We start from the raw sequence: 25508 nt of genomic DNA, 5'->3' as shown, positions 1-25508 counted from the left end.
ACCTCATTGGATTGTATTGATCTTTCTTTTCTATTGTTGTGGATTTAGTCGCCATTTACACGGGGTATAGGGGTTGTCGTAGTCACGCCTAGGTAATGAATTTGGCGCAAGATTTGAAAGTTGAAAAATATGGATGAGGAGGTTCAAGACTTAGAGTTTTTGTGTTTAGTTTTGGAGTTTAGTCTAGATTTGGACTATATGTGCTTATGGCAAGCCAAGCTAGAAAAACAGAAAGAAACAGAAGGATTTGGACAAGGGAAATCTTCAGAGATCAAATAAGATTGTTTGAAAGCCAGGTCCAGCTTTTTCTTTGTCTTACCATACATGCCCAATAAGTTCTTCAAGAAAATCAACTCTTATACCAATCCATATCTGTACCAGTTGCTCAACCTCCATTCCTGACAAATTTCTTGCCAATAATCTTCGATGTAATCGGTTGAAACCTACTCTTAGTTGCTGGTGAGTTGATCCAGTTTGAACTATTATTACGCCAGGGGCTGAGACTCTGAGACCGGTGTGCACGAGATTTCATTGCCAAGCCGCGACCGCGACTATGACTAAGCCCTGTGTGAATGGTCATTTAGTCTGCTTAAATCACCTAAACCTGAACATATAGCGTTTACCGTAAATTACTAGTCATAAAAAACGGACACCTTGTGCTGGAGTTTAGATTCAATGGGCTTCTTATTAAAGATTTTGTAAAAATAAAACAAAAAGAAGAACTCAATAGGACTTGAAATAGGGCCAAAACGAGGTCAACTGTGTACTCTTACAACCTCTATTTGATGCTTCCTCAATGGCTGTTTCATACAAGCACATCCACCACCCTGTGTGGTTATGTCTACTTGCGTCGTCGTTTACCTTGTCAATACGGAAAAATCGCAAAAATACGGTAGGGTCGGATTACCTACAAACGGTTGAGCTTGTAAAATAGTTTTTACATCTCTTTAGAAGGAATATGATAGAATTATAAGGTTTAAACGTAGACTAGTGACATATCAGGTCTATATTTTTTGGCGACCTGGTGTCAGGAAAATTGTCATAAAAAATATTTATTTTAGGTATCCGGAGTGAATATCCGACTTGACAATCAGTCCCAGTCCAGTAACTGCCGTGAAGTTAAACCACTGGGTGACCTTACTGTATCTGTTGAATTAGTTAAGCCTGGTATGTCCAATTTTTATCAGATACTTCTTTCTGGAGCTCTAAAGCTTTTGTTTCAATTTTAAAGGAAATGTGGTTGATATTGAATCAATCATCAATCATTTAATTAATACCAAAACACTATTACAAACGTAAAAAAGTTTTTTGGCCCAAGAAGCTGTGCTTGTTATGAAGAGCAATTACATTTCCTTTTTTCATTTGGGCTCAATGCTGGGTTAAGAAGGTGCTAACTTGCTTAAATTGTTAGCTTTTAATAACCAACTTACCAAGCGAATCTTTTGACATGTTTTTTTTTTTATTTTTGATAAATTTTGTTCTAAACCTACGTAGTTATGTACTAAGCTTAATTTGGTTTTTGTAGCCGCAGTGATAATAGATTCAGTTAATATCTCTAACTGACCTTATGTCGAATCTTTTGGTCACCCTGACGTTACATGTGGTAATTTACAAGTTGTTATGTAGCTTCTTCTGTCAAATTTAGATTTATGTACCACCTACCCTACTCTATTTGAGACGATGAATCCAATGCATTTTCTAGTAAATTATTTTGTGTGTTCGATGTTTTTCTGTTTTCTGATGTTTTTTATTATCATTATTATTTGTTCGTGTTTTTGTTGTATTTCTTTTTTCAAATGATAGATCTTTTTTCTTAACTTTAATAAGTCTATACGCAAAATTCATCGATTTTCTTGCATATTGTGAAGTAGCAGATTCTATACTGAGACATTAGTAATAACAATTAAAAAGTTCGTCTATGGCTGTAATTCCCACTTTCTCGAAGTAAAATATCTTATTTGGGGACCAAGCTGTTTGTGTACCTCGTCTTTTTTTTCTGTAACCTATGATTTATGTAAAGGAGTTAGAAATACAAAATTTATTTTGCTTTACTCTAGACCAATCTTAATGGACCCTTTCAACCTGTGGGCATATATGTCAGTAAAGTAGATTATTATTTCAAATTTGTATTGGGCTATTTTGAGGTCTGTGTAATAAGTCGTGTAATAAATAATTGGTTTGACATTAGCTTTAGTAAATAAGCCAATTTACTAAAGAAAATTTTGTGTGAATCAACATTAAACTTTTTTTTCTTAAAAATTTTGGACTACGGAATGCTATTCATTTTCCAGTGATCGCTTCAACGGTCTGAAATTAATAAGAATTAGTTCTATCGGTAGCCTCCGCAGTGTTCAGTTTCATTTATTTATTTTTTTTTTATTTTCTTTATAGGAAGTATTCCGCCGATGAAGATTTTTGAGAGAAAACATGGACTAGACATAACGCTGAATATTTGTTATGATCGACCGAGACCAGATGTCTCTGTCATTGTTTTAACTACAGTTAATCGAAACTCCAGTCCAGTCAGCTCCTATATAATGCAAGCCATCGTGCCAAAGGTATATAAGTAGGATATAACGTATTCGTGCAATTTAGCTCTAATCAAGATCTAAATGCAAGATTTAGATCGAAGATCAATAACTATCATAATTAAGTTTTGCACACAGATATTTATTATGCGCATATAGCCTAATTCTAATATGAATAGCAAAGAATTCAAAGAATTCGCAGAATTTTAGTCTTTCAAGGTCTTTGAAAAGGTAGAGAGGAGGGGGAAACATTCAGGGCTCCAGGTTTAAAGGTCAGCAAAAACAAAGGCTTTACCTCTTATTTGGTATTGTTTCTTTTTATTAATTAATGGCAGATATGGAATATTTATAAAGTTTTTTTTTCGATGTTTCTGTATAAGAATTATGATTTCGGCTTGCTATGTATATTTTGGACAAAATTTTGCAACAAATTTTTCATGGTATTTGTGCTATTAAATTTTGGATGAATGGTTAGGGGAAAAATCATTCAAATAAATGGATTGAAAATCTACCTAATTTTGGCTTTCTATAGGACTGAAGCCATACTGACCGTCATCCTGTGGCTATATAAAGGATGTAGATACTACTGAGTCATTAATAGGGTGTCGAATTGACATTTAATTTGTAGATCTTTTTGCAGGGGCAAGTAGCAAGCCTGTTGCCCAACCTCGCAGCAACTGAGATCGAGTCCCAGGTCTCGAGTTGCCAAGTAGAACATCAACGCACTGTTCTACCCCATATTCCTTCATGTACTGGGTCATAATAACGCTATGATGTCCATCTTAATATCTGTTGAGATCAGTTTTATCTTAGTATCTTCCTGATTAATATAGTTCACTTCAACTACAAGGGCGAGTGATCCACGCTGCGATGTTCTCGCAAAGAGCACGGCTTAAATTATACCTGGGTTTGTGGCAACTACAAAAGAACAAGCTGTTGTAACTGTTAATATGTAAAAAAAAACTGAATGGTGGGGGGATTGCGGGGGCTCAGTTACTCCTTAAATCCCCTTCCCCCAGATATTAAAAATACCTTTTCTCGGTATTTACATTGCAAGAAAACAAAACTTTCCCTTTCTCTAGGCTTTAAAATACATTTTTTTTGCATCTTCATTAACTGCAAATTGAAATAATATTAAATAAAAAAAGCTAGTTTTTTAGCTGAAAGTAAGGAGCGACATTAAAACTTAAAACGAACAGAAATTACTCCGTATATGAAATGGGTTGTCCCCTCCGCAATCCCTCGCTCTTTACTCTAAATCTTTTAATTGTTTTAAAAAGCAGAATTGTGGCAAAGAGTCCAACTTTAGCGCAAAGAGCGAGGGAATGCGGAGGGGACAACCCATTTCATATACGGAGTAATTTCTGTTCGTTTTAAGTTTTAATGTCGCTCCTTACTTTCAGTTAAAAAAATAGTTTTTTTTATTTAATTTCTGAACGTTTTTGAATTAATGCATGTTTGATTTTGGCTCTCCGCACATAAATTATTGAAATGAAATTTATATATTAAATCTTTTTTTGGCTAAATCGCTTTCTCTTAGTTTTGATCAGACGATTTTGAGAAATAAGGGGTGGGGAAGGAGGCCTAGTTGCCCTCCAATTATTCGGTTACTTAAAAAGGCAACTAGAACTTTTAATTTTTAACGAACGTTTTTATTAGTAAAAAATATACGTAACTTAAGAATTAACTTACGTAACAAACTTTTATATTCTTATATTTTTATTACGTATAGGAGGGGGTTTGTACCTTCGTTAATACCTCGCTCTTTACACTAGATCGTAAGTTCTGTCCCAATTCTTTAAGAATGACCCCTGAATCAGAAAGGCCGTAGAATAAATAGTTGAAATTACTAAAAATACTTAAGCATAAAGAGCGAGGTATTTATCTCCTCCTAAATACCTCGCTCTTTATGCTAAAGTATTTTTAGAACCCCTCATGTGCGTAATAATCTCTGTTCGTTTTAAGTTTCAATGCTACTCCTTACTTTCAGTTGAAAAAAACTTTTCATGTTTATTTTTTCATTGTTTTTTTATAGTAATGCTAGAAAATCCTGCTCCCTTTTCATTGAATTTTTCTTCCCCCTTGACATATTCCTCCAAGGAAAGATCCTCCCACATAGCCCCTCTCCCCTCAACCCCACCCCCCAAACCAAAAAAAATCCCCCTGAAACGTCTGTACACTCCCCAATAACCATTACTATATGTAAACACTGGTCAAAGTTTGTAACTTGCAGCCCCTCCCCCAGGGATTGTGTGGGAGTAAGTCATCCCCAAAGTTTTCGACTACGCGGAACAAAATGGCTATCTCAAAATTTTGATCCGTTGACTTTGGAAAACAATGAGCGTGGGAGGGGGCCTAGGTGACCTCCAATTTTTTTGGTCACTTAAAAAGGGCACTAGAACTTTTCATTTCCGTTAGAATGAGCCCTCTTGCAAGATTCTACGACCACTTGGTCGATACGATGACCCAAGGGAAAAAAAACAAAACAAACAAACAAATAAACACGCACCCGTGATTTGTCTTCTGGCAAAAAATACGAAATTCCACATTTTTGTAGATAGGAGCTTGAAATTTTTGCTATAGGGTTCTCTGATACGCCAAATGCGATGGTGTGATTTTCGTTAATATTCTATGACTTTTAGGGGGTGTTTCCCCCTATTTTCCAAAATAAGGCAAATTTTCTCAGGCTCGTAACTTTTGGTGACAAAGACTAAATTTGATGAAACTTATATATTTAGAATCAGCATAAAAATTCGATTCTTTTGATGTATTTTTTAGCATCAAAATTCCGTTTTTTAGAGTTTCGTTTATTATTGAGCCGGGTCGCTCCTTACATACGATACAGGAAATGCACAGGGGAAACGAAAATATACATTACTTTTTGAATGAGTGTGAATTCTAAAGCTTTGAAGCTGATCGCTGATCAAATACAAGGCTGTGATACTTTTTAACCGCCTTTGGCACTGCACATAGCCCTTTTCTACAGAACACTAGAAGAGTATTTAGAGCCAGGTCCCTTTTCATAATGTCTGCCATAATACATTTTTGAGAATTTTTTTTTTGAATTGATTAGATCTCGTTGATTAGGCGATTTATAAAGGACTGTTTATTTACTTTGCTTGCACGATTAATAAATCTACGCTGTTATCGTTGGTCTGGGAAAATGACATGCCAGATTCGAAAAAAAAAATCTATTTGGGGGTAGGGATATAGATCGATTTTTATTAAATCTTTTTAACTAGCAACAGGATCAAACAAGGGGTGGAAGAGAAAACTTTCTCGGCTGAACAATATGCATTAACAAGGGCTGGTTTTAGATTCTACAACTCTACAACATTATAATCAGGCAAAACCTAGTTTTGGAGAGGAGGTTTATTTTAAATTTAATTTAGCGGTTATGATTCTACGTCGTTGGATTCAGCTTAGGGCGAATTGTCATCCAATCCAGAACAGGCAAATCGTTCGACAAAAAAAAAATGATAGTTGGTCCTGATAGGCGGTATGTTTGTCCCCTTTGTAAAGATGAGGGTGAAGACTTGGATCATTTTCTCCGGAAATGCCCGGTGCTCTTGGATTTACGGGAAACTTATTTCTTTTGTTGTTAGATTATGCATTTTCGCGTTGTATTCTGCTTTTTTGCGTGTTTGTAATTCGTACTGTTGTTTAATTTCCTTGCTTGTTTGTTATTTATTTATATTTTTGTGTGTATATGGCCCATGGGCTTTTGAAATACACTCATCTATCTATCTATCCATCTATGCATTAACAATTTGTTTTGTGCCCTTGAATTGTAATTTTTGCCTTTTGTGGCTGTATTTCTGTCTCTAGATGTGTTCACAACTAACAAGGCTTTCAGTTAGATTGCGACATTGGCAAAACAATTTGTCAACATGTTTTTTTTTTATTTTATATTTTTATTTCGTTTGATAATTTTCCTTGTTATGAACATTAACAATACGTTTGTTTGATTAGTTAAGACTACTCCCCTGAGAAACTGTTTTTCAGCCTGTAAAAACAGGCACGAAAAAATAGTTGTATGTTCACTATATAGGAATGCAATTTTTTAAAACGGAACTAGATGGGTCATAGGAATCGTATTGAGCTAATCAGCCAAGAAACAGGCTGAATGGAACAGATCCATTTGTTTTGCAGTGAACGTTTGAGTGCTCTTGGGTGGACAACGCTATATTTTTTTCTTATTGTGTGATATTTTACCCCCCACCCCAATTCATGGATCCAAGATAGGACCGGAGAATGGTCAGCTAGTCAGGTTTTGCTAAATAAAAAGAAAAGAAAAAAAATCCGTTTTTCTGCATTTACTATGAAACTTTACTTTTGCGGCTGTTCTAAGATGGTAGATGATATTATTCTGTAAATTATGCAGTTAAATCTGATCTCTTTGAAGAATGATATGTCACCATAGTTTCGATTTTAGGTAGCCTAACTCCTCTACTCGCACTTATTCTCTACCCAAATTAATTTTAAGCCTCGATCCTTACCACTCTTTTGAAAGCCCAGTTTCTTGCTCATGTACCCGTGCATTGCTTGTTTTCCGAGTGTGGGGTTTTTCACGCCAAACTGGTGCAAAAATTTGCCCGACGGTTACAGTCTGTGAAGCTATGGAGTAAGGAATATAGCTATGGAAGCTATGTAATATGAGGCTAAAGTTGAGAAATAGTGTCCTAAAGTAAATTTTTATTTCTTTTTTTTTCAAAAACTGACAATGATCGCAGTTTCAATAGAATTAGAATTTACTTTTTCAATAGAATTAGACAGTGCTTTGATAAATTTTAGGACCTGCATTTGCGGCAAAATAAACACCAAATTTGCTTAGCATGATTTTTGGTGTAGTGACTTGAAGACCAGAAAGGTAGAGGACAAAATTATCAAAAAGAAAAAAAAAACAAGAAAAAAAAAACTACCCAGTGCCATGTCTAGTATACTTTTTGCGACAGGTACAAATCAATTTGAATTTATTTTTAACATCACGTACATGACTGTCGTAGGTTAAAATAATGGCTAACCACCTAAAAGAAGAAAGTTGTAGAGAAACCGTGTAATACTAGAGGAGCATGATGTAAAGTTAAATGATTAAACACTTAAAACTCCTACTTAGGGTTAATTTTTATTTTATATTGAATTAGAGCAGCTCCTACATAAGCTAGTTAAGAAGCATCTGTAAGTTCAATGAAATGTTTCGCTGCAATTTCATCTAAGTACCACATCTGTGCGTTTTAAAAATACTAGATAATAAAATCCCTCCCTGTCTCACCTAATGGCTTGGAAATGCCGAAAGGAAAGTATTTGAAATTTTCAGGTCACGAAATCAACCTTTATTTACCAAATTTGGTAAATAAGAAGCATTGTCGTAGGAAAATTAGCATTTTTCCTAAATATAGTTCCTCCATTTCTTTTGTTGTTACTTTTGTTAGACTCACTTTATGCTTATGCTCATTGTTTTTTTTTTTTTTTTTTTTTTTTTTTTTTTTTTTTTTTTTTTTTTTTTTTTTTTTACCCAGAAGACCAATTTGGCTTTATTCGCTTCTAGTAGTTGTTTGTGACTAAGTAATACCTTATTTTCAGTGTAGTTAATTTTGAAGATTACTTGATTTTATTCTTACTATCTTACGAAAATAATTATTTTAAGCCGTTTCATTTTTTTCCATAGGAATGTCGTATAAAAATATTACCAGCATCGAGTTCGAATTTACCAGCTTTTAATCCAATTCTTCCGCCTTCAGCAATTACCCAAGTCGTACTTTTGGCTACTCCACATTGGGTAAGTGAAATATTTGCCATATTTTAACATATTATTCTCTCAAAAAAAGGAAAGTAATGCCGTCAATGTGTAAATCCTAAAATACTTTGTCTTAATAGGTTTCGTCATAGTTTTTTTTTCAAATTTTACTTTGAAGAAATAAAATGAACATTTTACTAGAAAAAATAGCTGATCTTTTTATAAAATTCATCAGTTAAGTTAACAGGCGTTTTGGGCCGAAACATGGCTAGGCTTTTGATTTAGTAAAGTTGTTATTTAGACTATTACTACACATTCATGAAATAGCCGACTCTGGCTCCATTTTATAATATTAATTAAGAAGAAAAAATTCAAATAAAAGTAAAGAGCTACATTAAACCAAAGAAAAGCAGAAATAAAGACAAATAAATCATTGAATAGAAAACTGCCATGAAATCTACCATGATCGATACATAAATGAAACCCAAAACAAACAAAAATTAAATAAAAAATCCAGTCAAACTCAAAACGAACAGAAGATAAGAGAACTTGGGCTGACGCTCCCATGCCTTCTACAAACTAAAATATTACTGAATTTACTTTAGAAACTACCATTTACTGAAAATTATTATTTCGAGCTATACGTTTTATTTATTATGATATTGAAAAAAAGCAGAAATAAAAATCACCATCATAACCAAGATTACTGAAAAAAAAGTTGATTGACAGCATAATATATTGGCTCGTACTCATTCCTAAAAGTCCTTATAATCTTACATTCATTACTTAAAAAAAAGGAAAAAAAAAATCAAAATGTATCTTGTTTTCTTAAAATGAAAAATTATGTATTTGCTCTTTGTTAGTTTGACTCAGTTACTTATTTAATTTTTTTTCCTTTGGGGGTTTCATTTACTTATTGATTGTTTCTTATGGTAAGTTTACGCTTGAAAAACTATTTGCACTTTGTTTCTGCTCGTCTTTAATTTAATTTAACTCTTTGCTTTTCTTTGAAATACTTCTTTTGTGGAAAAAAGTCCTAAAATTAATTTTTTTCGTTTTCAATTGCTATGGTCTTTTAATTTATTTAATACTTTATTTAATACTTTTACTTTAATATTTTGAATATTTTCAGTTTTTCTCTACAAAAATCAATCTAATCAACCTTTATTTAGAAAATTTGGTAAATAAGAAGCATTGTCGTAGGAAAATTATTATTTTTTGAATATTTTCAGTTTTTCTCTACAAAAATCAATCTAATCAATGCAGGTTTTGGATTACTATTCATATGTTAGACAAAATTTTCGAACAATATTTTTGACAATATACGCCCTTATGAAAATCTTGATACACGTTCTCCACAACTTTCACCGAAAACTGAATCTTGTCTCTACTCTGTTCCAAAGACATTGTATCTACGCTTTTTTAACAACCTGGATGCATTTATGCCCTTTTTGTTTAATTCAGTAGTAAGAGCCTAAGTAGTAATAGTAGTAGCACTGAAAGTTTCAACTTAATACCCTCAGTCGTTCCTGAAATATTGCTGAGACGTCTTATTGATAACCAGCATACACATGATTAGGTTCTAATCATGAATTCGGTTCTGAATTAGGTTCTAGATTAGGTTCTAGGGCAACATAAGCTTTCCTTGAAAGTTTCTACTTTATACCCTTTTCCAGCTCTAAGATATCCTTCATGGATATCTTGACAACCTGGTCTATTTTGACAGCCTGCATCCACTTAAACTATTTTGATTTAGCTCAGTAGTAGGAGTAATAGTAGCAGTAGTAGTAGAAGTAGTACTAAAAGTAACAGTAATATTGGTGGCGAAGGAAGTTTTAGCCTAATACCCTAAGTGGTACCAGTATGTACGTAACGCATTTTATTAGTTCAACATACGCCTCGTCATGCCCTGAAAGTTTCAAACTAATACTCTTAGTCGTTCCTGAGATACTGCTGATACGCCCTTTTAACAACCTGCATACACATAGGGTGTTTCAGTTTAGCTCAACATCCCCCTCAACATTTCTTGAAAATTTCTCCTGAATATCCTTAGCCTTATAGTAGTATTATTAGTCCCGTTTGAAGTGGTAGTTGTGTTAGCGCACAAATAATGCCTTTTTGTTAGTTCAACATCCCCCTTAACATGGCCTGAAAGTTTCCACTTAATACCCCAGACCATTCCTGGGATATTGATGATACGCCCCTTTGACAACCTGTATGCACAGAGTGTTTTGATTTAAATCGATATCCCTCTGGACATTTCCTGGAAGTTTCATTTTTCTTACCTCTAGCCTTAGTAGCAGTAGTTGTTGTTGTTGTTGTGGCAGTAGTAACATGCAAATATTGCCTTTGCTTTTATTCCACATCCCCACACAACATTCCCAGTAAGTTTCAACTTAATAGTCCAGTCTATTCCTAAGTTCTTGTCGATACGCCTTTTAGACAACCTTCTTGAAGATAATATGTTTTTGTTCAAGTCAAATTCCACCCAATATCCCTATAATTTTCGCTTCCATATTCTTAGATTTTGTAGCCTTAATTCTCTACACTGTTCCTAAGATATTGCTCATATGACCTTTTGACACCATTCATAACACCCTGCATTTATAGTTTGTCTTAATTTAATTCAACATCCCACTCAACATTCCTGAAAGTTTCAACTTATTTATTTGTCTTTATTTGTAAATAATTTCTTATCAATTTAAAAAAAAATTAACCAAGAAAGAAAAGGTTTTAATTTCAATAAAGCAGTGAGCAAAAAATAAAAATAAAATAACACTTTAATTTAAAAATATTCCGAATATTTCGGCCCCACGTCCGGGAGCCTTTCTCAACAAAAAAAAAAACAAAACAAAAATAACAAAAAAATATAAAAAATAACATACACGAAAAAAGACACGACAACTAAACACACGAAAAAGGAAAAAATATAAAAAAGAACAACTCACATTATAAACAAGTGCTTGAAGTTTGTTTCTAATGTGAGTTGTTCTTATTTTTTTTTCGTGCTTTTAGTTGTCGTGTTTTTTTGTGTGCGTTTTTTAAAACATTTTTTTTTGTTTTTTTGTTCTTTTCGTGTTTTTTTTTCTGTTGAGAAATGCTCCCCGACGTGGGGTCGAAATATTCGGAATATTTTTTAATTAAAGTGTTGTTTTGTTTTTATTTTTTGTTCACTGCATTGTTGAAATTAAAGTACGTTTTTTCTTGCTTAATTTTTTGCCATTTTTTTTCAACATTCATTTCTTATGCGTTATTTTGACAACCTGTATGCAATTAATTCGTTTTGTTTTAGTTCAATATGCTCTCGACATTCCCTTAAATTTTACCTTAATACTCTTGGCTTTAGTAGCAGCAGCAGGAGTAGCAGTAGTAACAGTAGTAGTAGTAGCAATAGTAGTAGTATTAGTAGTAGCAGTAAAAGTAGTAGTAATATGCAAATTTTGTCTTTTGGTTCGTTCGATATCCCCAATGACATGGGGGATAATCCTCAAATTATCAAATTCATTTGATATCCTCAAATTAATATAGTATTAATTTTATGCCTTGTAGGCTTCAAATTCATTACTAAAGTATATTCCTAAGATATTGCTGATACATCCTTTTGACATCCTGTATGCACATAGTGTGTTTTTATTTAGTTCAAGTTCCTTCTCAATAATCCCTATATTTTATTTTTATTAGCAGTAACAGTAGTAGCAGTAGTAGAAGTAATTATACAGTAGTAGTATGCACGTATTTCCTTTCAGTAAGTTGATAACCTCCCTTCACATCCCCGGAAAGTTTCAATTTATTGGTGTAAGCCTTTCCTAGCATATTGCTAACACACCCTATTGACAATCTGTTAGCAAATATTGTGTTTTATTTATTTTAACTTCCCCCTCAACATTTCCCAAAATATCACCTTAATACTCTCAGCTTTAGTAGCAGTCCCAGTAGATGTAGTAAGTGTAGTAGTAGTGGTAGCAGTAGTAATAGCGGGGGTAATAGCATTCACATATTGTATTTTAGTCAATTTATCATCCCCCTTATCATTCCCTGAAATTTACAACTTAATACCCTAAGCCACTCCTGAGATCAGCCCTCTTGACAATCTTTAGGGATATAGTGTTTCGATTTAGTTCGACGCTACCCTCACCATGCTCTGAAAGCTTCATCTGACTGCCCTCGCTCTTTTTGGACACCAAAAGTCAAACACGCGCCTCTTACGCTAAAAAATGGGTAAATTTCATAATTTACAGCTCTTGCCCGAGGGATGTGTGTGTGGGGGTGGGCATCCCAAGAGTTATTGGACCTTTCAATTATCCTGAACAAAATGGCTATCTTTAAATTTTGATCCACTGAAATTGGAGGCGAAAGACGTGTGTGAGGGGGCTGATTGCCCTCTAATCGTTTTGATTCTTAAAATTGCAACTAGAACTTTTAATTTCTAATCAAACGAGCCACTTCCAAAGTCTTCACGACAATTTGTTCGGTATGAAGCGCCCTGGCGAAAAAAAAATACACTTCTAAGCTTAAAACTACCACAAATTAGCATCGACAAATAAATGGAACCCAAAACGAACATTAATTACAATAAATAAGTGAGTCAAACTCAAAACGAGCAGAAATTAACATGAGTAGGGCTCAAAACCTCCGTGCCTTCCCAAGGCCAGAACATAATATGGACTTTACTAAAAGAAATACAAATGGATATGCATTGTAAGTTCAATGAATGTGCATATGCTGATATTTATCCCTTAACATGTTAATAATATTTTACAAATTAAAGTTATAAAAGCGAAAACATTAAAAAAATAAAATTCAAGTAAAGTGCAAATTATGTTCTGGCCTTAAGTAAAAGAAGTAAGTAAGACGGCACTAGACTCTTAAGGTCCAAACCGGTGGTGCATATCTCCGTTTCATGGCACTTCAGCCAGGAAGTGCAATGGGGGGTTGGGGGCCAACCATCCTGTGCTTTCACACACCCTTCCTGACCCATGTTCTGGCCTTGGGAAGGCATAGGGGTTTTGAGCCCTACTCATCTTAATTTCTGCTCGTTTTGGGTTCCATTTATTTATCGATGCTGACTGGTGGTTGTTTTACGTTTGGTAGATCATTCAATTTTATTTTTGCTCATTTTTTATTTAATGGAATAGAAGATTATAGAGCTTACTTCGCTCTATACTTCGACAAATACACAGTAATGGACAAAATTCAGATATAGATATTCATCGATGTAATTTTTCTTTTTGTTCGTTTTTTGTGTTGGTTAAATGATATTTTCCTAATCATTGAGATTTTTAATGCTTTTAAGTGTTTGCGTCTTAAGGTGTGATGTCAATGTTGAATGTTTACATAAAAATCTTAGATCAGCATAACGAATTGACGTTCTGGAGACAAAGTATCACCTAAAATTTTGACTCAACCGAGTTTTTACTTTCGAAAAAAAAAAGAAGAGAATAAATTCAGCTGCCCTTTGTTGTTTTATATTAACAAAATATTCTTTTCAGGAATGCTTATGCTTAAGAGTTTCCTTCATTTCTACTTCTATTTCGGTTTGAATACTGTTTGTGAAAGTTGTGTCTCTCTTCAATTCTTTTTCGTGTAAAGGTATTGGTGGTTTAAAATATGTATTTCGATGGAATCAGATTATGAAAAAGTTTGGAATTGAATTATCAAAGAAGAGTTTCAGGAAAAAGCTCTAGGTATCGGAGTTTTGATTCAATCTAGCAACAAAAGTCTAGATAAGAATTTTCGATTTCACAGTCGAGAAGAGAATTTGATTGTCGGATTATTCACGCCAATTAAGTTGATGGTTAACGCGCTCCAAAGTAACCTTGAGGAGTGACGCCCCTTGAGGTAGTTATATCGTAGTAATTGACACACCATTTGTACCGGATCCTGATTAGCAGATGATTCTTGTTCGTTTGGTCTGTTTTGGTGGACTTTTTCGGGCTGAAAAACCTCTTCCTAGCTAATTTATTTACTATAGGGTGCCTCACCGTATTAGCATAATATTTGTGGGCCGGAGAAGTATAAAGTCGAATAATTGGCTTGAGATTGTCTGTACAGGATTTCGACTCTTGTTGATAGAAGAGCATCGCCAAGTGCTGAAAACCACTGTAAGACCAAGATGGGCCCAGAATTGCACAAAGCGACATTCAACGGGAGATCCTCAGGGACTTCTTGCTGTCCGGTTCAAAGCTGGCTTATTCGATTCGTGTAGACCTTAGAAGATGTGTTAGTCCCTGTTCTGCACTGGTTCTGAGACCATTGCTTTTCTCGAGGCCAAAATAATTTCAATGATATAAAGAATAAGAAAATTGCAACTTGTAGTGTTACAACGTTAAGAATTAAATATCCTACTGACATTTTGATTGAAGAATTTAGACAATTCGAACTGAATTTATTAAGAGTTCCCATCAAGGAAGGATGGGGTACACAAACAGGGAGTAGGGCTCACAATGAATAAGGAAGCTGTTAAGTGCTGTTTAGGTTGGGAAGATATTCATAATATAATGTTAGTCGCTCATTTTATGGCTAAAAAATGCAGGGATCAGTCATAGTAGAATATGCCCCCTTTAGAACCGGCTGACACAGATAGTAGTGACTCAGATGAATTTTACTTAAAGTAGGAATAAATGGACAGGGTTCCAGGTAAAAATATCGTGTTTTTATTTGGAAATTTTAACACCCAGGTCAGTAGAAATAGGGATCGATGGTATTCTAGCCTGGGTAAATTTGGTGTAGAAAAAGAAAACACTAATGGCTACAGACTTCTGTGATTGTGTAGGTATAATAATTTAGCTATAACCAATACAGTATTTGGTCATAAAATGGTCCATAAGTTAACATGGTATTCGCATGATGGTAAGACAACTAACCTTGATAATGTTATTCTAAACCAAAGACTAAAAGGATTATTACAAGGTAATTGGATATATAGGAGTGCTGCTATTGATGTTAAAAGTATCGATCACCGTCCAGTTGTGGCTAGGGCTAATTAAAAGCTGAAATTTACGAAGAGTAACTACTTTCCGCGAATGTAATGACCTTGGTAGACTCCAGGATGAGAATTTGAAAGAAACTTTCCAGGAACAGTTGTATACTAAACTCGAGAATTTAAAATTTGACAGTGTAGAAGATGAATTGGACAATATCACGAAAATGTGAAGTCACTGATGGTATCTTAGGGAAGAAAGTTAGAAACACAGCTAGGAATGTTAGTAAAATTGCTTTACCAGAAGCAACGCCATAGCGTTGTCTGTAGTAAACGCAATAAGGCTCCAGTGTTTTAGTATTTTTTTTCCAGGGGCACTTCATATGGAAGGGGTGGTTGCATAAACTTCGGGCTCATTCGATTGAAAATTGGAAGTTCTAGTGGCTTTTTTAACAGTCAAAATTAATCAATGGGTAACTAGCCACCCTTGAGATAGCCATCTTGTTAAAAATAGTTCCATAATCAGATGACAAAAACTTCACTGTTGACACAGCTACCCAGGGCCCGGGGGCAGGCGTTGTAAGTTATGCTCTGGGAGCGTATATGGTTCTTATGGAAGGGGTGTTCGTATAAACTTCAGTGGGGGCTCATTTGATTGTAAATTGAAAGTTCTAGTTCACTTTATAAGAGTAAAAAGAGATCGGAGGGCAACTAGTCCCCCCCTACCCTTTTCCCCAAACCCATCCGATAAAATGTTGAAATAGACAGGTTGTTAAAAATAGTTCTAACATCAGGTAACAAAAATTCCGGGGTCGACACAATCCCCCAGTGCTCGGGGGCAAGTGTTTTAAGTTATGCCCCGGGGGCATATAAGGTTTTCTATGTAAGAAGTGGTGGGAGCTATCCCCTGCCCCCACCATTTTCCCCAAATGCATCCGATAAAAAATTTGATATAGCCAGTTTGTTTGAAATATTTCAAAGATCAAATAACAAAAATTTCGGGTCATCATAACCCCCACTGCCCGGGGAAAGGGTTGTAACTTGTGCCCCAGGGACATATTAAGGTTTCTATGGAAGAGGTAGTCGTATAAACGGCTTAGGGGCTCAAATGATTAGAAATTGAAAGTTCTAATTCCATTTTTAAGAGTAAAAAATTGTCCGATGACAACTATCTCTTCCCCTTCCCCAACTTTCTTTTCTCCAATTGTGTCTGGATTTATCGAATTTTTTATAAATATTTTTTTTTCAAAATAGATCTAAGATCATATAACAAAATCTCTAGGGACAACACAGCCCCCCAGAACCCTAGGGCAAGGGTTGTAAATTATACCCCAGGGGTAAATAACGTTTTTATGGAAGAGGGTGGTCTTATAAACTTCGAAGGAAGCTCATTTGATTTGAAATTGAAAATTTTAGTTACCTTTTTAAGAGTAAGAAGTGATTAGAGCCACCCCCCCCCAACACACACACAAACCCTCTTTTCCTCAAATGCATCCGATCAAAATTTCGAGATAGCCCGTTTGTTGGAAATAGTTCAACAATCAGATAAAAAAACTTCGGGGTCAACATACCCCCCCAGCGCCCAGGGGAAGGGTTGTAACTTGTACCCAGGGGACATATAAGGTTTTTATGGAAGAGTTGGTCATATAAACTTCAGAGGGGATTCAAATGATTAGAAATTGAAAGTTCTAATTCCTTTTTTAAGAGTCAAAAGTTGTCCGATGGAAACTAGCCCCCCCTTCCCAACCTTCTTTTCCCAAAATGTGTCCGATCGACTTTTTTTATATAGCCATTTCGTTCAAAATAGACATGAGATCATATTACAAAAGTTCCAGGGACAACACAGCCTCTCGGAACCCAGGGACAAGTGTTGCAAATTATGCCCCAGGGGTAAATAAGGTTTTTATGGAAGGGGGGTGGTCGCATAAACTTCGGAGGAGGCTGATTCGATTGAAAATCGGAAGTTCTATTGTCGTTTTTAAGAGTCAAAAGTGATTGGAGGGTAACTAGCCCCCCTCCCCAAGGCCTTTCCCCCCAAATTCATCTGATGAAAATTTTGAGACAGCCATTTCGTTCGAAATAATTAAAGATCAAATAACTGAAACTTTTGGGTTAAACCCCCCCCCCCCCAGTGCCTGGGGGCAAGTGTTGTTAGTTACGCCCCGGGTGCATATAAGGTTTTATCTAAGGGGTTGTCGCATAAACTTCAGAGGTGACATCTATCCCCCCCCCACTCACACACACCCTCTTTTTGCCAAATGTACCCGATCAAAATTAGAGATAGCCATTTTGTTTGAATGAGTCGAACGGTCAGATGACGAAAGCTTCGGGGTCAACTTTTCGCCCCCAGAGCCCCGGTCAAGGGTTGTAATTTATGCCCTGGGGGCATATAAGGTTTTTATGATTAGAATTGACTTAGAAGAAAGAATTGAATTAGAATTGATTAGAAACGACTCAAATGATTAGAAATTGGAAACTCTAGTTCCCTTTTTAAGAACCTTTTCTAGTCCCCCCCACCAACTGTAATGCCATAAAGCTCCAATATTTTATTGTTTTTCCCCAGAGACACTTCAGATGGAAGGAGTGGTCGTATAAATCGGAAGTTGTAGTGCCCTTTTTAAGAGTCAAAAGTATTTGGAGGGCTACTAGCCAAACCCCCCCCCCCCCTACGCCCTTTTACTTAAATGCATCCGATAATTTTTTAAATCGTTCAAAGATTAGATAACAAAAAATCCGGGTCCGACGCAACCCCCCAGGGGCAGGGGGTTGTAATTTTTGCCCTGGGGGCATATATGGTTCTTATGGAAGGGCTGCTCGTACAAACTTATGATGAGGCTTAATTGATTCGAAATTGAAAGTTCTAGTTCACTCTTTAAGCGTCAAAAGAGATTGGAGAACAACTAGCCCCCCCCCCCTTGTCCGAGGGAAACAAAATCTTGAGTTGATCAGGTTTCAGAAATTAATATCGTTATATATTAAATATTTAGTTAAATTTTATGACGCAGTAGGTTTTAGACTTTTAAAAGTGAGAAAAGGGGGCAAAACGCAAACCATTGTTTGTAGTGATTTTTTTTCATTTCAAGTTTGATTTGCATATTGAATTTAACTTTCACTCGTTTTAAGATTTATGTATTCATTTAGAATAGAATATGATTTATTGGCTAAAATAGCACACAAGCTAGTATAAGCACGTCAGAACAATTATAATTACAATGATCAAATAAATGTTAAGGGATAAACATAGTTACAAAGTTAAATCAATTATTAAAATGCGAAACAAAATAGGGAACGAAAGAGTTTTTGTACCTCATTGTCAACATTTGGGGACATAAGTCAAGTTGAGTATTTGGAGCTCTACGAGCATTAAGTCTTGTATTGGGAAGGATTGGGGGGTTTTCTTTGAAGGGGAGAAGAAGACGTCGATGATAGTCAGAACTAAAGCACTTGTGCCCGAAATTCATGGTAAGGAAGTGACGTCGTGATTCCAATGTAGTGAGTTCAAGTCTAGCCAAACCTTCATCATAAGTAGTATAGGACGTCCCCATTTATATTAGTACCTATTGTATGTTTGTTTGCTATGATTGTTTATTTGATTTCTATTTGTTTTGGGCTTCATTTATACTTAAATAGTAATTTCTGGTCGTTTTGAGTTATTGTAGGTTTCTATTTATGATTTTAAGCTTAATTCATCCTTTACTTTTCTTTAAAAACTTCTTCGGAAAGTTCTTTTTTTGATTAATATTTAATAGAGAGGAGGAGGGGCTTGCACAAGAATTATCCGAGTGATAGATCATATTAAAATAAGAGGAATGCAAAGAAATTGGGAAAAGCATTAAAATATGAACTAAGGAGGTGTGAAGTGGAGGCCGTGGATAAAATTGCTGAAGATCCGGAAGATGCAGCTAGACGGCATAATAGTAAAATATTGTACGGTATGTTAACAAATTGACAGGGAGTAGTAAAGCTTGACTTGTCCCAGTTAAAGATGGGAATGGGGGCAGTTAATGATAATGAAAAAGTTAAAGAGAGACGGGCAGAACATTTTGAAAATGTGTTAAACTGTGACAGAGTTACGGGGAAAGATATAGAAGAGTATAAAAAGTTTGTGAGACCTTGGATGTGATGGAAGATAAGGAAAAGGCTAGGAAGATAGGCTAGGAAACGATTGGGATGAAGGTGTGCGTAACTGTGTTGACCTCAGGTGGCTTGGTGCTACGGTAAGTTTTTAGTAGTAGTAGTAGTAAAAGCTAATGTCTCAGTTTCCTCTTAGGAGGTCAGAACCTGATCCGAACATTGTATGGGAGGTCGGAACCAAATTTGTTCCGAAGCAAAAGTCAATGCACCATTCCCGCCTTCTTGAAGTTCGACAGATTTGAGATCTCTTTAGAGAAGGAGAAAGGGTGGCTCAAACCTCTTGTCTTTAAGACATCTTTCGGAAGAGGTTGGTTGATTTCAATCAAATTCACTAGGGAGTAAGGACTAGTGCCATAATTTTATCTTTTCGCAGTTCGGGCTTGGTCTTTCCTCTGTGGAGGGCATGGGGAAGGAGTTCTTAAGTACATATCATATAAAATATCTGCCAGAAGACAACTTCGAATCCCAACCAAACCTGTTGGAAAGTCGGAGTTAGTATCCTAGGTGTTGTTTTATGTCTGAACGGATTCCGATCCCCGGCAGAGGCGGTTTGTGTGGGAGTACAAGCGACATTGGTGGTTTTGGGGGCTAAGGGCCTAATTTGTACCTCTAGTCATACATATTTAGATTCCTTGCGAGATTTTGGGTTTATCTTGGTGCCAAATTCCCACCTTTTCTACTTAATTAAATCGTTCAACATTGAGCGAAGTACATGGTCGGTTAAATTCGATTTGCCCTTTGCGCTGTGAACCTTATTGATTATTCTGAGTCAAATGGTTATCTTAAGATCTTGATACGATACCATGGAGGTTACGGGGTATATGGGCAAAAAAGGGCATGGAAGGTGGATGCCTTCCAATCACTTTTGTATCTTAAAATTTCCTAGAGCTTACAATTTCCGGTTGAATGAGCCCTTTCCCGTGTTTTTACGATACCCCTTTCTGTACAAAGGTGCATGAGAATTTATTTCAAAACTCGAAAATGAATCTGGTTACAATTAATATGATCACAAATTCTAAGCTTTTTGCATGTTTCTGCCCTACCCCCTTGGTATTTTTTTTTTTTTTACTATGCGTGCCTATGATTAACATTAATATTTGCTTTTCTTTCTTTCAGGATAAAGTAAACATGAAATTTGTCCTAAGTTTTGAAATAGATGGTGAAACTTTGACTGACATGGAAGAAATCGAGTCTTTAAAAATCTCAAATTAAGTGTATTTTGCTGTTTTAAATATTTTTTTTAAGAGTTCAAGTTTCGTCATAAATGCTTTTTTGCGACCTATATTGAAAATTCTACATATATGTTGGCACGATATTTTTTTTAAAGGTGTTAAGTATTGGGCCTTACTTTTCCGTGTTGAATTTAACTTCCTGGCTGATCCTGTCTCACCAAAACGAAAAGTATACAGACAGTCAAAACTAGGGCTAGCCAAGTGGAAACTACAGTCTACAAGCCTAGCAACATTGCAGCATTGTATTTGGACAACCCCAGGGGGAACGGTCCTAAATTACGTAAGTTAGCCATTATTTCACAGATAGGTTTTAGTAGAAAAGCTCTTAGGGATTGTTTACAAGACCAAGATCCTCAGGGTTTAAAAAATGCTATAATCTGGAAATGATAAAAGTTTACTAAGAAATGGTACATTCATTTGTATGTGAAAGACACGTGAAATATTTGAAAAGGAATAAAAAACAGTGAATGTTTTCTTGTCTAGGAGACAAGGTCCGATTGCCAGCACACACTGGCTCGTGTCTATTGGGAAAAAAAAGTCCATGTGTTAAAGGGCTTTGGAGAAACTAGGGGTTAGACATTCTTGAATGCGGCTCCAGGATGCAAGTCTGATTCTAAGGAAGATATTTTTTAGCTCTGATGTTTCTTGTAGACTATCACAAGCAGGTAAGTAGGGAAAGAGCGGATGAAGAAGCTTCAAATAAGGTTTTCAAACCCTAATTCGGATTTTCCTTCCAGCTAAAACGTCAAAAATTTGATTTGGTCAAGGAAATCTGACCACGTGTAACGTTAGGTTGGATGCTTTTTGCAATCCAAATTTAATTTTCGTTGGTAGTATACTTTCTGGCTGCCCAAGTTTTACTGTTAATTTAATTAGCAAGAACAACTTTTAGTGGTTAAAATTTATATTATTAACGGCAAAATTTTTATTTTTGAGAACTTATTGCTTTTTTATTAAAATATTCGCAACTGGTGCACCATAATTACTTGTTAAACATTTTATTTGCGATTTTGCCTGCAACTGCAAGTATTTCCAGGAAATGTCATTACATACTAATAAATAAAATACAGTGTCTAAAAATTATAGACACCCAAAACTGTCAATTGATTTTTTTTTCTTTCTAATGAAATTTTTAGAGGTTAGCTCTGGTTTGCTATCCACTTAGCTAGACATGACCTCCTTGGGTATGTGCCTGCTATAAATTCAGCTTGACAATCTTGTCCAGTAAAAGACTGACAATTCGAGAATCCGAACCATAATCGGATTACGGACTGATTTCCTTGAGGACAAGACCGTTTTGATTTTACTTTAGGGTGCTAAAGTGCAATACTAATCTACTTAAGGTTTGGGCGTGCATCTACATTGTTTGCTATTTTGCAGCATCAGCATGTTCAGCAAAAATTATCCCTGGTCATGTTAGTCCAATACCTAGGAACGAAACGGAATTCCCGACATAAATTACAAACAGCCGCTGGAAACGAATTTTGTTACTTGGGCTTTTAAGAACGCACAATTCTGAAGGTTCCAAAAAGAAGAAGAACAATAGGGAATTTCTCAAGACAGTGGGAAACAAATTAGAATGAATATTTCGGCCCTATGTCCAAGGGTCGTCCTCAGCAATACAAAATATATAAGAAGAAACAACTTACAACAGGATAAAATCAATAAAACTAAAATGAAAAGTTTTTCAAAACAGTCCCAGCATCCTTACCTCACCGAAGTTCAACCAGGACTGAAATAAATTGTGACGAAACGAGGCAATTGCCTCGTTTCGTCAAAATTTATTTATCTATGTTTTATTGATTTTATCCTGTTGTAAATTGTTCCTTCTTATATATTTTCGTATTGCTGAGGACGACCCTTGGACATAGGGCCAAAATATTTATTCTAATCTGTTTCCCACTGACTCGAGAAATTCCCTATTGTTCTTCTTGTTTTTGGTGTTTGTGATGGAAAGGCAGTGTGGTCTTCGTCGCTATTTACGTCTCGCTTATGGGGAGCAGTTGACCAAATATATATTTTACTTCGTTAGTTTAGGCAAAAAACACGCTAATATTATAAACCAACAAAAATTCTTGGAATCTTGCAAATTTGAAAATCTTATTCCCAAGTCTTTAAGATTACACTTAAATACCTGAAAAGAAGAGTGACTTGCTCATACATTACAATTAAAAACATTAATACACATTATTAAAGATTATAAACAAAGAAGATACATTATTTCCTCTGAAAGGTAATATCTAGAAAAGGTTTTATTCGAAAATTTGTCTTCTGCTGATTTTAACCAAGTTACTGGATTGGAAAGAAATTTATTTAGTCTAAATCGATTTCCACTTATCAAGGAAACAACTTACTAAAAAATTGGAAAACCTACGAAATGAATCATCAATAAATAACCCTATTTATGCTCCAAGATTCACTCCTGAACCGGCTGTGGTTAATTTGTCCTCTAGAACGCTTGAACCATTGGAATTTCAAACTCTCGAAAAAGGTCCAAAATTCTCTTTTCTTCCGAAACAAGTTCCTGTGGCGGATTTGATTTCCTCTCTTGAGTCTTCTTTGCACAAATTTTATTCATCTATTTCCAACCCAGACGAAGTTAGGGCTAGTCTTATTGATACCCTTTACAATAATAAAAAAGGCTAATTCTCCCGCCAATATAAAACCAGATAATTTGCATGACCTAAGAATTATATCTAGTCTCCGCAAAGACCCGTCCATTATTATAACTAAAGCAGATAAAAGCAATTCTTTGGTTGTCATGGATACGACAGATTACAACACAAAAATTTATGTACATCTAAATGACAAAACTACATATAAAACTATAGCCCACGATCATACTGATCAGTTTGCTAACAAAATTATAAAACTATTAAAAGATCTAGAACAAAATGGTAAAATTACTCCACAATTATATAATAAATTTTTCCCCCGGGGCAGCTTTTGTCCAAAATTTTATGGTCTACCAAAATTACATAAGCAAGGCATTCCTTTAAGGTCCATTGTAGCTTGTACGAAAGCCCCTGCCTCCAACATTGGAAAATGGTTATGTACAGCCTTCAGACCTTTGCTTTTTTCTTAAAAATCTTATATATGTAATTCGGTTGACATAGTTGAAAACTCAAAAATGTAAATATTTCAAAAAATACAATTATCAGTAGCTTTGTCATTGTATCTATGTATACAAATATTAATGTAGCAGAATCCGAGAAATCACTAGAAAATAAAATAAATGAAAATTACGACTTAATAGAAGTTTCAGCAACAAGATTAGATTGCGACGTTTTGATGACCTTGGTTAAACTTTGTAACAAGTACTCAATGTATTTCAAATTCCGTAATTCTTTCTACCAACAAACAAATGGCTTACCCATGGGTTCGCCTCTCTCCAGGTTACGGGCGAATATTTATGTAGAGCATATCGAAAATTGGGCATTAAATTCGTATTTTTTGAAACGTATCTTTTGGGGACGTTACATGGATGACATAATTTCACTTTGGAACTATGGGGAAAATGAACTTAGGGTTTTTTAGATCACCTTAATACATATGATAGGAATTTACAGTTTACCTTAGAAATTGAAATTGCAAATAAAGTCTCATTCCTAGATGGGCTAATTATTCGTAACTTAGATGAACTCAATTTTACTATTTACAGAAAACCAACACAAAACAATAGATATTTACATTTTGAATCAAACCACCCCCCATAAGTTAAAAGAGGTGTCGTAATATCTCTCGTCGATCGTGTCCTAAACATTTGTTCTGATTCCTACATTACAGCTGAACTACACTTTTCAGGGACATAATTTTTGGAAATTGGTATCCTCTTTTATTTATTAATAATACAATTAACCGTAGATTGAAAAGACGCTCCCGTAAAATCAGCGATAATTTACCATGTGAGAATCCCGATAAGCCCCAAAACATAATTTACCTCCAATATATCCCAAAAATCACTAGGAATCTTAAAAAAGTATGCACACAAAATAATCTGTATGTTGTATTTACAAATAATTTGGAAATCATAAATCTCCTAAATTCCGGTAAAGATAAAACTCCAGTTATTCGCCAATGAGGTTCTATCGAATACCATGCGACAGTGACAAATTCTATGTGGGGAGAACCCACCAGAATTTCGAGAAAAACGCCTACAACAGCATAAGGATGATATCACCAAAGCTTTGAGTTCTAATATTACTTCTGTTTGTTTTGATTCTGCTTTAAGCAGCCATGTTTTGAAAATCCTAGCCACAAAATACTTTTTGAAGAATCCGCCATTATTAGCAATGACCTAGGCATAAAGCAAGTAGTTTGAGAAGCAATTGAAATCAGACTTAAGATTAATAATATTATTTCCTTACTTGGGAGAATATTCACTAAATGCCCTAGACACAAATTTAATTAAAAATGACCTTACGAAATATTATAAAAAACCAATAGATATTAACACAGAACCTGTCACAAATAGACCCACGAGATAAACAGCCAAAAAAGCAAGGCTGGCATTAAAAACGTGTTTTTAAATCATTCTCTTTCATCTCATTGAATTGCCTCGTTTCATCACAATTTATTCGTCAGTCCTGGATGAACTCCGTTGAGGTAAGGATGCTGGGACTGTTTTGAAAACTTTTCATTTTAGTTTCATTGATTTTATCCTGTTGTAAGTGGTTTCTTCTTATATATTTTTGTATTGCTGAGGACGGCCCTTGGACATAGGGCCGAAATATTCATTCTAATTTGTTTCCCACTGTCTTGAGAGATTCCCTATTGCTCTTTTTGTTTTTGGTGTTTATGATGGAAAGGCAGTGTGGTCTTCGTCGCTATTTATTCTGAAGGTTTCATAGAGAAATCGCTTAGTTAATGAAAACAAGATTTGATAACATGATGCTAAAACTGTCAATTGAAAACTCAAAACTCGTGACAAGTCAACAATATTAACAAACAAATGAATA

The 25508-nt window shown here is 35.1% G+C and overlaps 1 protein-coding gene across 1 annotated transcript in view; it reads left to right on the top strand.

Annotated features, from left to right (window-relative positions):
* Window positions 1-20609, top strand: part of LOC136039848 (ADP-ribosylation factor-binding protein GGA2-like) — a 90543-nt gene extending 69934 nt beyond the window's left edge. The window contains exons 9-12 of the mRNA XM_065723781.1: window positions 1062-1167; window positions 2392-2558; window positions 8197-8307; window positions 20435-20609. Coding sequence (XP_065579853.1) covers window positions 1062-1167; window positions 2392-2558; window positions 8197-8307; window positions 20435-20530 — 480 coding nt within the window. The 3' untranslated portion in view covers window positions 20531-20609. The remainder of the gene's footprint in view (window positions 1-1061; window positions 1168-2391; window positions 2559-8196; window positions 8308-20434) is intronic.
* Window positions 20610-25508: the final 4899 nt, after the last annotated feature.

The sequence above is a fragment of the Artemia franciscana genome, chromosome 20, assembly GCF_032884065.1.
Source record: "Artemia franciscana chromosome 20, ASM3288406v1, whole genome shotgun sequence".
NCBI lineage: Eukaryota > Metazoa > Arthropoda > Branchiopoda > Anostraca > Artemiidae > Artemia > Artemia franciscana.
The sequence above is the reverse complement of the archived record's forward strand: the minus strand, read 5'-3'. Positions and strand labels throughout refer to the sequence as shown.